Source organism: Phoca vitulina, unplaced genomic scaffold (assembly GCF_004348235.1).
Source record: "Phoca vitulina isolate PV1807 unplaced genomic scaffold, GSC_HSeal_1.0 scaffold54, whole genome shotgun sequence".
In the NCBI taxonomy this organism is placed as follows: Eukaryota; Metazoa; Chordata; class Mammalia; order Carnivora; family Phocidae; genus Phoca; species Phoca vitulina.
This window is the reverse complement of record NW_022589757.1, coordinates 5,493,422-5,506,421: the sequence shown is the minus strand read 5'-3', so window position 1 is coordinate 5,506,421 and position 13,000 is coordinate 5,493,422. Positions and strand designations below refer to the sequence as shown.

The following is a 13,000-nucleotide window of genomic DNA, read 5'->3' as shown; positions in this document are numbered from 1 at the left end:
TAAGAACCCAGCTAATGTCACAAAGCTGACATTTTCCTCCATATTTTTTCAGAAGGCAGAAGAGCAACTTATCTCTCTGGACGGGTTCTTCAGCCAAAATATTCCAGCCTAGACCAGGTGGCTATTTTAATGGAATTGGAACCAAGTTCATGATATTAGAGTTCCAATGTCCTGAGACCTTTGTTAATTGAATTAGACACTAGACAAAGGGAATTGAAAAGAGGGTATGTTAAATCTTCATATTGCCTTGGGCAAATGGCAGAGAGAAGTGGGCCTTTTTTTCCCTAGGGAACCGGGTACCCACTTTATCATTCACAATTATTTTATAATTAGATTGGTGTTTTGTAAGACAGAAGTCCCTGTCACTCTGACCTTCCAATGCCTCCTTTTCACTGTTATGAGAGGGAGAGTGGGGGCCAAGTATCTGTGTTGCTTATTTCCCACAATTCTGTTTTTCAAGGAGACTTAACATTTACTATGTCACCAAACTACCCAAATCCAAAATATTTCCATATTCTCTGCAGTGAACACATTCCATCACCCACACCACCTAAAAATACCCTGTTTTCCATCACTCAGTAGAACCACAAAGGCTATTAGGAGGCAATAAAATCCCTAGATAGCTTCTCTTTCCTACATCTGCACTCTCTTCTGATCAATTAGATTTGGGGTGGTTGGAGGTGGGAAATAAAGGAAATAAAATTCAGGCCACAAATCCTTGTCTTAATCCCACAAATAGTACTGGCAAGCAACAATGAACGGGTGAGGGAGAAGCTCAACTGTGCAAGGCTTTCCTGCTCTGAACTCAAGTTAATTATTATCCAAAATCCATCACTGAATTATTACTCATAAAATGTCTGCTTCTCAGCAAAACTAACACAGATGACGGTCCTATTCTATCTCAGGGCACATGTCAGTATTTATGTCACTGAGGGGAAAATAGGTCTGCATTTGATTCAGACAGATTAAGTTCATCTTTACAGGAGACACTCTCCCTTAGTCCAGAAAGGTGCTTTCAAATAATCTAATTTATAGAAGACACTCCATTTTGGGATTTTTCAGCAATGGCAAGACATGTCTCCTGGTCCCTGCCTCCCATCGAAGACCCTAACTGAGAAATCTGAGGGCTTAAAGGCCCAGGCCTTTTGGGATGACCTATTTGCAAACATCCCTCTCTTTTCTCATGGGCCTTTTTCTTATCAGTTATAAATATTCTTCACCAGCACCCTAAACCCAGAAAGACCAAGATAAGTAAGGTTCAAAAATGTCAATGGTTATTTTTTATAATGGAGTTCAAGGGGTGGGGGAGGATATTGACACCCTCAAGACTGACCAGATTGGACAATCCTAAAGAGACAGAGGCACTGACTTAATGGAGAAAATGTCAGCTAACTCCCTCCCCGCCCCCCAAGAGACTAGGAACATCAGTGGCTTGATTTCTTCCAAAGAAGGAGCAAGTCCCTCCCCTTTCTTATGGGTACGAGTACTCTCATGGAGCAGATGGACTTCACAAATAGTTTTCAAAGGCAAGGTCTAGGTCAAGCCAATCAGAATGGGTGACTGTCCTACTGGGGTGACAGCTCCCACCACACCCTTCTGCAGGAAAGGCCAGTGGGCCCCTCTTGCTCTTCAAGAACAGAGCAGTGGGTCCTTAAAGACTAATGTTTTGCCACACCACATACACAGCAACATACTGGACCCCATGGCACATATGCGACCAAGTTTGGAAAGGATCCCTCTGAGCATGTGCATAACAGGCACTCAAACCAGACTGGAATCTGCTCTCTTCTCCAAAAGGCATCATTTTCTCTTTTACGACGAAACAGAGCACCATCTCAGGGAAAACGTACCTTCACGCTTAGGTCTGTTCTGAAAAGAAGAAATTAAAAGGAAAAAGCAACTGGAAGGAGTATGAGTACATGGGAGATGAAGAGAGGAGAGGAACACGGGACAAAGGAGAGGGCAGGCAGGGATGGGGAGGGGAGGGGAGGGCACAGGTGTGGCGGACACGCAGGTTTGCTCCCACCTAAAACACATTCATCCCACTAAGGTAGCGAACAAGGAAAACACTTTGATTTTCTTTTCCAGCAGTCGAAGCATAAATGGTTGCTGCAGTAATACCAGAAATTATTGGTCATTTTGAGCATTCTTGCTAGTGAGAACTCAGCATTCCAGCCAATGTGAAATACTGCCCCAAGGTGTCCTAGATATTTTGTTTTTCAAATGCAGGAATGTCAGCTGCTGGACAAAAAGTGATGTATACTGTCTAGTAGGCAGCATGCTGGCCAGACACCAAACTTGGAATGTGTCTCCTGGTCCCCTGGTCCCCTCAGCCACCCTCTGCAGCCAGTGCCACGCCCGGAGCGAGGCTTCTGCCCAGGAAAGAGCAAGAATGCGAATGGTATTTAAACAAAACTGAGTTCTAAGCCGTCACCTCTACAAATGTTTCAAGAAGCTAGCCCAAAGCCAAGGCAAGTTGGAGCTCAGTGGGTCTCTTCTTAAGGAAGGTGATTACTTCTAATTCCCTTCTAGTTAAGGCCTGTCTGAAGGGAGCCTCGAAAGCCCCCCAAATTAAATGTGGCCAAGCCTCATATTTTATGAGCCTTTAAAAAAGGTCTTCTCAAATACATAAAATGGCATAACCACTCTAACTTTAATCACATGCTTATGAAAGAAAACAGCATTATGAGTTGACAAATTGGTAAGGCATATATTTTGTCCATATGGATTTTTAAAGTGTACCTATGACATCAGATGAAGCCTAGAGACCCTTCATTTTTAAAATTCTTCTAGTGAGGTATAATTAACTTGCAATGTTATGTTAGTTTCAGGTTACAACATACTGATACAACAATTCCATACGTTACTCAGTGCTCACCACACTAAGTGTCATCACCATTTATCACCATACAACATTATTACAATATTATTGACCAAATTCCCTATGTTGTGCTTTCCATCTTCGTGACTTTTTTATTTTATAATTGGAAGTTTGTATCTCTTAATCCCCTTTATGTATTCCACCCATCTTTCCACCTGGGATCCCCCACATTAAACCAAATAGCAACTCACAAACATCCCAGCCTGACTTGCAGGTCCCAACCTTGACCATGAGGCAGCATCACCATTGTCCCCAGCCTGCACCATGGTGGCACTCACTCGGCCTAGAGCATCATTGTCCTACACACTGTGCACTTTCCCATAACACCACTACAGAATTCTCCGTGGAAGAGACCCTTGGAATTTTCCTATCATTTGGAGGAACTCCTATAATCCATATGAGGATAATCATAATAGGAGAGACAGCTGCCAACATGAGAAAGGCATGCATCCCAGCTCCTTTCTGTGCATGCCGCTTTGCTAACCATTCACTGTCTCCCCTCTCTCACAGGAAGGGTTACTACCTGTTATTCATTCACAGGAATGTTGCTACATGTCATTCATAGCCTGCCCAGACAAAATGGAAACAGCACATACGTATCTTCCATGTGAGTAAATCACCAGAATCCTTACACTAAATAAGAGGTGACCTGTGGGGGAGGGGAAACGGTGAGAACACTATGAATGTTTCTAGCCTAGAACCTGCTTCCAAGAACGGTGTTGCAACAGTGAAGCAGAAGGAGAAAACTGGTGTGAACTGATAAAACAGCAGTTTATCCACTCTCTGCACTGCTACTGAGCAATGTTCTGTGGTCCCAAAGTTCTTTTCTAAACTTGTGATTGACTTCATAATTGATAAGCATTTGTAACATAGTGCTTCTTCCTTTAAGCAGGTAGAGCAGATGAAATGTCCTAGTAACATATAGTAGTCCTACGCCCCTCTCCAAACACTTTGGTGTTCTTCACATTAAAATTTGGCATCTTTGGAAAATACATTAAATGTAAAGCCCATAGAACACAGAAGACACAAGAAACTGGTAAAATGGTCACATGAAACCGTGATGTTGGACCCTATGACTCCAGACAGACATGGGCCACTTTGATGTGCCTTTCATTATATAAATTATCTGCTATTTAAACATTATTCTTTATATCACAAACACAAAATATATGTGCTCAAAGAATAAAAGAATAGGTAGGCAATCCATAGTTATGCATTATGAGTACAAATTACTGAACTGAGTTATTTTTCCTAATAACGAGTTTTCAGAGAAATATTTTCTAAAAATAAATTGTGTCATTAATATGAAACAAAGAGCTAATAAAAGGAGGGCAAAATAAGTAGCACAAGCAGTTCCAAGCTTAACCAACAAAATAATAATGTTTAAAAGAATGAGGCATCATACTTCCTCCCTGAAGCCATAGTCTGTTAACTTACAAGTAGCACTAGCAACAACTTGGTGTCATACAACAATTTACAGCATAAATTCAAAATGAGCAATAAGAATTCGGGTACACTCTATAATCTAATAGCTATTTCTAAAGCTCCTAGCCTCATTTTTTTCATTTATTCTCATAATTGACTAAATGAGAAACACTGATTCAGTCATACTAAGTTTATTTCTAATCAAGATAAGCATTAGGTGTCTGATCAACATAGCCCTCGTCTTCTATAAGGAACCAGAAAAAGAATATAGTGTTTGAACAAAAGTAGCTAACTACTGTAGTTTTACATCCAAAAGTCCAGCTCTCCACATGCAATGTACAGAATTTACAACTGCCACCTCTTGCATACTATAATATTAAAAGAATACCAAGCAATGAAAACATTATAACTTATTTAAAAACACATAACTGCCCTCCAAATAGCCTTCTCAGAACAAACTCTATATAGAATGGGTGGCAAATATCCAGTTTTTTCAACTGATGTAGAAATACAATAGTAATAATTTAGGCTCAAGTGGATTATGTTCTTAATTTATCCAGTTGGGATGCTTTAAGTCTAAAATAGGCAACTAATCTCCAATTTTTATTTCCTATCATACTGTGTTGTCCCAGACACATAAAACAGTACTGTCTGTAAGGGTAGAGAAAAAAAACGCTAACATTGTGTCAGGATGCCCATGAACCTTCACATTAAAGCAATAACAATATTCCCTCAAACACATATTCACCACCACCTCTTAATGATTTTGGCCCACATAGCAGGAGAGTTTCGATTTAGTACAGGTCAAGGTAGCATACAACTTTTCAGCTGTATTCATGAAAGAACACAGAGAAACTATCCCAGACTCCTCAGTGGGCTCATGCTAATTAGACCTTTAACAATTTTCTTGATTCCAAGCTATGATTTCCTTTTTGTCACTGCTAACATTAACTAAAGAAATCTTGCCCAATAAGCACTACAGATAATATGCTAAAAAAAATAACCCCAGCATAAAATGCAATAGAAATGATTGGTACAGAAGTTAAATAAAGAATACTGCTTCCTTAATTTTAGTACTATTGTTGGTTGTGACCAGAATGAAGTTACCTAAGCAACCACTCTAAAGCACACACAATATTCAAATGCATCTGTATTATGGTAGCTCGGTGTCTAGAAGTTTGTTGCTGATAGCATTGGTATAAAATGTATAAAACCGTCAGATCAGTTTGTGGGGGAAAAAAAAACTCTGAATATAAAGGTTTATTTAATCGTCATATGGCACTAAAATACCCATAAACAAAATCATAAAAATAACCCAAAGTAAAAATTTAGGCTAAGACCAAAAAAAAAAAAAAAAAAAAGAATTGTTTAGTCACAAGAGTCACAAGTACAATCTTTAATAAACCAACCATAGATTCACAGGCACATTCACTTTTGTCACGGAACTGCAAAGCGTATAACATGTTATACATTTACATAATCCTTACAACACAAATGCTTAGGGGGAATATATGAAAAAGCTTCTAAAAACTATTACGGATGTTATAAAATCACATGTATAACAAAATATGTGGGATGCCCAAACTTGCTGATATTGCTGATTGCAGATTAATCTATGTGAAATCATCAGGGAAAGGAGTGGGCAGAGCATGGCTGGCCTCATTTACTTCATTGTGCGTCTACACAGTGAGAACACCAGATTATCTTCAAGTACAGTGTGCAGCATTTGGCAATTTGGAAATCCACGAGGCCACAAAATTGATATACACTCTCCCCTGGGGGAGGGGGAAACAAAATCAAGGAAGCCAAAACTTTCCCTTTCTCCAAGAAACTGAAGAAATTCTTACCTTTCTGTACACCAGCATGTTGGGTGACTCGTCTGCCACCCCGTTGCTAGTCTGCCCGTAATTATTCCCCTGGGCCATGTCACCCCACACTTGGTCCGCTCTCAGATACTGGAATTACCGGTCTGCGCGCTGCAAAGGGTTAGGGAGACTTCAGTCAGGTGCGAATGGCGGTGCTCAAGGCGGGGGTGGGGGGTGGGGGGGGGGTAGAGGGGGTGTGTGTGACTTGAATCCTCTTCATAATCCACAGCACCCACCCCACATGGCACATACTTACATGTCGGGGCTGGCTGGAGGAAGCGGCACAGAAATCGATTTAAAAAAAAAAAAAAACTGAATTTACACCTACAGTACCCTCAGGGAGTTGTAAGAAATGACAATCTTTTAGTTAGAATATTCATTTGGCTATGGTTTTAACTGACTTGATCTTCTGGATACTCATTGTAAAAAGTATTTGATGCTCCCCTAAAAAATCCACGGTCACCATTTCTGCGCTCCAGAGTTGTCTTGTCTCCCAATACTTGCATCTCGACTCGATGATGTTTTCCCAAAAGGGCGGAAAGGCAGCACCCTGTGGCAGCACACTCGCTCCCAGGTATCTGGCTACTTTCCCCACAGGCAGCGCCTCAGACAGGCCCATTCCGGCGGCATTCTCCCTTCACTCCCCCGGGTCTCCCACACGGAGCCGGAGGAGCTTCGCCCACTTCCACCTGCCCGCACTGCCCGCCACTGGGTCCCCCCTCCGCTCCACTCCACTTCGGAAGTCAGGACGGAACCCTGCCCAGTCTTTGCCAGAAGGCACCAGAATCCGTCCCGGCCACAGGAGCTGGTGGGAGTCGACCCTTCGGGCAACCACCTGGGTCGCCGTGGGTAGCAGCCTGGCTGCAGGAACCTGACAGCAACCAGTCCAAGAGGAGCAAACCAGCGAGCCCCAGCTCCCGCCGCCGGGCTCTCCCGGCGGTTCAAAAGGAAGCAGTTTCAGCACCGCGGACCTGGGCGAGCGCGGCGCCCGCAGCCCGGCCGGGGCGCGGGGCGCGGGGCTCCCCGGGCGGCCGCGCGGCGGGGCGCCGAGCGAGGGTGGGTGCGGGGCGGGGGCGCGGGGCGCGCGAGATGGCGCCGCCTACCCCCCTCCCACCACCCCTTATTTACCTCCTCGGCCAAGGTCACGGCCCCGCGGCGTCTGCCCTCGCGGGCGGGCTGGGTGCCGGCGCTGTCAGCTGGCGGCAAGCGGAGCAGCGAGGCAGGGCAGCCTCATCACACTCGGCGGATGATGCGGAACCGCGCGGCTCAGGCGACCGCCACCGTGCACAGGCGGCCCCGGCAGCCCGCCGCTCGCGCCCGCTCCCACCCCCCCCCTTCCCGCCGCCTGGCCGGCCCGCTCCCTCCGCCGCCTCTGCTCCCGGGCACGGGGACCCGCCGAGCGCGCGCGGGAGCCGAGACGCCGGCCCGTGCGCGCGACTGGGAGGCGGGAGGAGGGGCGGTCACGTGGGCCGGGCGGCCAGGGGTGCGGGCTCCTGGGCGCCCCGCTCCGCGCGGCCGGCCCGCGGGCCGCCCCACTGGCCGCCCTCGCGTCCCGGCCCCCGCGGGCGCACAGCCCGCCCCGCCGCCGGTGTCCGCGCCGCGGGCGGCCTGGGGACCCGAGCTGGGCGGCGAGCGCCAGCCGGAAGGGCAGGGCGGGCGGGCGGATGGAGGGACGGAGGGATGGAGGGAGCCCCGCGCAGCCGGCGCGTTTCATCACGTGCCTGCTGACTCCGCTGACAGGGCGAGGGCAGCAGATGATTGATTATCGCTGTGCTTAAATGACGAGAGTAGAGAGATACTGAGAAGTCCTAGGAGTGAAGGAAATGGCCAGGACCAATTGAGCCGCTCAGCCCGTTGCCTGCGGCTTTCACAGCTTCCTCCTAAGTTTGAGAAATGGGAACCGATTTGGAGGCTGCCAACTCGAGCTGGAAACCTTGCCACCTGTGAAACTGAAGGGCCATCCCCGCTGCGCGCTGCCTCCTTGGAAGGGAGGTGCTCTCACCCTATCGAAGGTTTCAAAGAGGGCCTGGGGTGCCGATCCCCCGGGATTAGTCTTCAAGTCGCTGTCACGAATTCCTCTGTAAGGATTAGAACGACAGGAAGAAGAAAAATCACTGTTGTCCCAATTACAGTAAGGAAACTTGTGTCTCTGGCTTTCCGGGTCAGATTTGGGAAGCTATAAATACCTGAAGTTTTCTTTCCTCAGCTGGGCCAGGTGTGGGGGAGAGACAGAAGATAACCAAGACAGCCCCTTCCTAACCCCCTAGGTCCAAATAGAATAGAAGTTACCCCTGGTAGGGACGACGAGCACACCCAGAGCCATGTGGTCCAATGCATTTCCCCAGTCCCACCCGGGCAGGCAGGTTGCACCCAAGGAACAAAGAGGTATCTGACCTATCCTCTGTTCTAAATACTACAGGGCAAAGGTTACTATCCCACTGCTTTACACACACCCTAGTCTGACCCATCTCCCACTCCTCCCCAGTTCCCAAAATTTCTGCATTGTGTGCTCTGGAAATTATGCTGTTTTTTACCAAAGCTGCCATTTTTAAAAATTCTTCTCTACTATTTCCTTAACATTCTTGCTGTAGCCAGACCTACCTTTTCCCCTTCAGACCCTCTCTCTTCCCCTTTGCTCAGTCTACTTCTGGGAACTTGACATGAATGGAATTAATACATTTGGAAAGAATAACTGGGCATGCTCACTCAGTTTGACCATTTTTCCTCTTAAGGAGGAACTGCCTGAATGAAGGAAGCAGGTTTCCTCCTTTGCATCACTAGACAAAGGTTGTAACCCTTGGGGGCCCTGCCCATGGACTCAGCACTGATGGATCATTCTCATCAATGAGCAAACTAACAGATAGATTAGAGCCAACTGTATATATTTTATACACAGGGTGTAAAATACACCCCAGCTTCATGGGACCCCATCCATCTATCCATCTATCATACAGATATATGATATGTATATCTATATCAACATATATGTAATCTTGCATAAGGTATCTATATGTAGATATAGCTATGTATAAAATCTTCCTTGACACACTTTCCACTTATTCCTGCCCTATTTTTTGGCTTCCTTTGGCACCAAGAACTTCCTCTCCTTTTATTTTGTCTTGAGCCCATTCTATTCTGTCAACAACCTCCATGTTACTAAACAAATAGTGAATTCTCAATTATCATATCGAATGCCTTTTCAGCAGAAGTAAGTTTATCTCTTTCACATTCTCAAAAACGTTCTACATTTGTCTGCTGGGACACCACTGTCTATTATTTCTCCTCTGCATTACTGGTTGCTATTTCTCAGGCTATTACTTGCTCTTCTTTACCTTTTTCATCCCTAAATTTTGGAGTGCCTCGGATCTCAATCTTTGGGCCTCTTCTCCTCTCAATTTATATGTACTCCCTACATGAGCTAAATCAGATTGCTACTTTTAAATGCTACTAATAACTTTCAAATGTATATGTAGGTCCATGCTCTGAAATCCAGTCAGTCAAGCACCTACCTAATTAACATCTTTACTTGGATATCTAACTGGTGTCTGATTCAGCTTTATGATAACAAGGATATTGTCTATTTAAGATTATATTTTTATGTATTTGAGAGAGAGAGAAAGAGGGAGAGCATGAGCAAGGGGAAGGGCAGAGGGAGAAGCAGACTCCCCGCTGAGCAGAGAGCCCAGACTGACTGACGCAGGGCCAATCCCAGGACCCTGGGACCGTGACCTGAGCCAAAGGCAGATGCTTAGCCAACTGAGCCACCCAGACACCCCGGATATTGTCTGTTTAGCTCATGCCATATATCCCAGGCATAGTACAGTTTCTAGCCCACAGTAGATGCATGTTAACTAAATGAATCAATGTATCTAATGACAATAATCTGATACATAATTTTTATATTTAGTAATACATTGTTTACATTATTATCTCATTTAACCCTCTAAAGCCCTAGTTATAATTGTCATATATTTTACATCACTACACCAATAAGGAAGGGAAGGATCAGAAATGTTAAATAAACTGCCCCAGACAACCCACATAACCACTAAGTGGCTGTGGTAGTTTGTACCGAGTCAACTTGATTAGCTGGAACTACATTTCCCAGCATCCCTCTCCCTGTATTCAAGTGAGTAGAGGAATTTGTGCAAGTTTGGGAAAACAAGAGTAAGACAGCACCTATTCCTCTCTGAAGGTCTTTGCAGTTTGTGTGTTGGCACCTGCTGAGTCCCAGAAGTTTCTCACATGTCATTGTTCTCCCTCACTTCACATTCAGATTGTCCAAGTTCTTTCCCCTCCTGAGCAAGAGTAGCCCCACACACTTCACAAAAGCCTGAATGTGGACCTACAGAGGCAGCAGCCACACAAGACCACAAATTTTCATTGACTTTTCTGCCAGCCCCACCTCATGGTCTCCCTCCTGCACCTGGCCACGCCTGGCCCCCCAGCTTCCCCAGTAAACTTCAACTTGCCCATCCACTTGCCTAAGACCCCAGAGGGGGTTAGTTGTGTCTTTTCTCAGATCTTTCAATTCTTTATTCTGGAAAATAACTTCCCCAGCTTCCCTCACAATTATGTAAGGTTTTGTTCCCATAACACACCCCTTCCTCCATTGTTTTCATAGTGCTTCTACTTCTCTGGTTGAGTGGCTAGGGCAGAGTTCAAATCCAAGTCTTCCAGTCCTTTTCACTATTCCACAAGAAATCCAAGTTAGAGGGACAAAAACCTTGAAACCAATGACACATGAGAGTGCAAAACTGAACAACGAAAGCATGAAAGGAGTTGATGTTCCAACCAGGCTCTTCAAGGACTATTAGGAGGTCTACATGGGAAGGAGTTTCTAGTAAGGCACAAAGGCAAATTCTGAAGCCCATTCGGACAATTACTATAATAAGACTACCATTTCTTGAAGTCATAGTATCTCTAAACACATTAAAATATTCTCAACATTTTTGACAAAATTCACCCCAAAAGCAACGTAAGGAATCTGATGTTCAAGTTAGGAAACTTGACCATGATTGTATACCTTCTAAATATCAGAGTCTGGACTCAAACACACTGCTGTGTGACTCCAAAGCCCTCTGAAAAACATGTGAAAAATGCCTCTAGCAACAGAATGAGTTTTTAAAGATCTGAGGATCTCCCACGGAGACGCCTGTCATTCTATTTTCTGTCTCATCTGTCCTCTCACCTGTCTTCCTTCCATACACCTAATGCACACCTTTCTCTCTGGGCATTAATGACTCAAGGTGGTTTGTGGCTACTTACAGTTGCAAGGCAAATATGGAAGAAGATTCAAGGAATAGCATAGTTCACCATTTCTTCTCCTGTTATGGTTAAGCCTCATTAGACAGCTCATCATTTGTGTTATTGTGCATTGGGACCAAAATTATGTCCATCATCTTAATGTTCCTAGGACTCACATTTTTTCCATATATAACCCTAGGGAATTAGACTAGATTATCTCTCAAAACCCATCTGGATCTTAGAACATAAGATTTTAATATGTTCTCTTTTGTACTTTGCTCATACATAATGGCTCTTTATGTTGTAAACAGCAAACAGCATGGATGTTGTGGGATATTTTTCTGTTCCTTTTCATTCTAAAACCATGTAAATATGTGATCCTCAGTTATCATCATTCAAAATCATTTTTTATCATTTTCCTTATGGACCCTATGTTTTGTGATATTTCTGTCAAACAAATTAAATTGTAAAATGTAATAATGCACCTATTTTTCTATGCCAGATAGAACTTCTAAAAAGTAAAAGCCCTGTTACTTCACTCAGTAAATATAACCCCCCCCCCAATAGCGATATTTGAGGCTTTTGTTGTTGTTGTTTTGTTTGTTTGTTTTTAGCTTCAGCAGTCTTATCTTGGAAAAAAGTAGAATGTGATTTATATTTTTGAGATATTGGACATAGTTGTAGCAGTTTTCTAGGACTGTTGTAACAATGTATCACAGACTGAGAGGCTTAAACAACAGAAATGTATTGTCTCATAGTTCTGGAGACTAGAAGTCCAAAATCAAGGTGTGGCAGAGTTGGTTCCTTCTGAGGACTCTGAAGGAAAGATTTGTTCCAGGCCGATCTCCTTGGCTTGTACATGGCTATCTCTCCCTGTGTCTCTTCACATTGACGTCTGTGTTTGTCTCTGTGTCCAAATTTCCCCTTTGTATAAGGACACCAGTCATATTGGATTTGGGACCACCCTACTGACCTCATTGTAACTTGATTACCTCACTAAAGACCCTACCTCCAAACAAGGTCACACTGTGAGGTACAGGGGGTTAGAACTCCAAAATTATCTTTTTGGGGGATGACACCATGTAACCCATAACAACAGTGTATATTTTTGCAAATCATTAGGGGCTCTAGGATTCCTGAAGTGTGAACTACCTCCTTCCCTCCTTTCATTAAACAGATACTTGTTTATTTGTTGTGCATGAAAATGTGTTTTCATATATATGTTACATAACATATACATATGAAGTATATATAAAGAACATAAAGAAATAAAATAGGTGACTTTTGCCCTCAAGAAATTTCCAGTCTAGTTCAGAGGATAAAATTTCTCTTTTTCCTCACAATTCACAGGCAGTCCAATCCACAGATCCAGTTGGCTCTACCTGCAATCTATGTCCACAATTCTCACCACCTTCTCTGCTCCCACCCTGATTTAAGCCACAATTTAATCTCTCCTGGGTGAAGACAAAGACCCAATTGCTTTCTCTGCCCCCATCCTTTCCCATCTACATCTATTCTCAATGTAGCAGCCAGTGATCACTTTAAAATGAAGTCATGTCACTTCTCCATGTAAAATCCTCCA

General features: G+C 44.2%; 1 protein-coding gene across 6 annotated transcripts in view; it reads right to left on the bottom strand.

The window, feature by feature from the left end:
• RGS7 (regulator of G protein signaling 7) overlaps nucleotides 1–7,510 on the bottom strand; it is a 517,535-nt gene extending 510,025 nt beyond the window's left edge. For 3 of the 6 annotated variants that reach the window (XM_032389411.1, XM_032389406.1, XM_032389409.1), the window contains exons 1-2: nucleotides 7,300–7,510; nucleotides 6,154–6,282 (exon numbers count right to left, since the gene is read on the bottom strand). In XM_032389411.1, the coding sequence (XP_032245302.1) occupies nucleotides 6,154–6,231 (78 nt within the window). In that variant the 5' untranslated portion in view covers nucleotides 6,232–6,282; nucleotides 7,300–7,510. Of the gene's footprint in view, nucleotides 1–6,153; nucleotides 6,283–6,427; nucleotides 7,145–7,299 lie in introns of those variants that run through there. The other 3 variants (XM_032389410.1, XM_032389412.1, XM_032389407.1) reach the window with 2 other exon arrangements.
• Nucleotides 7,511–13,000: the final 5,490 nt, after the last annotated feature.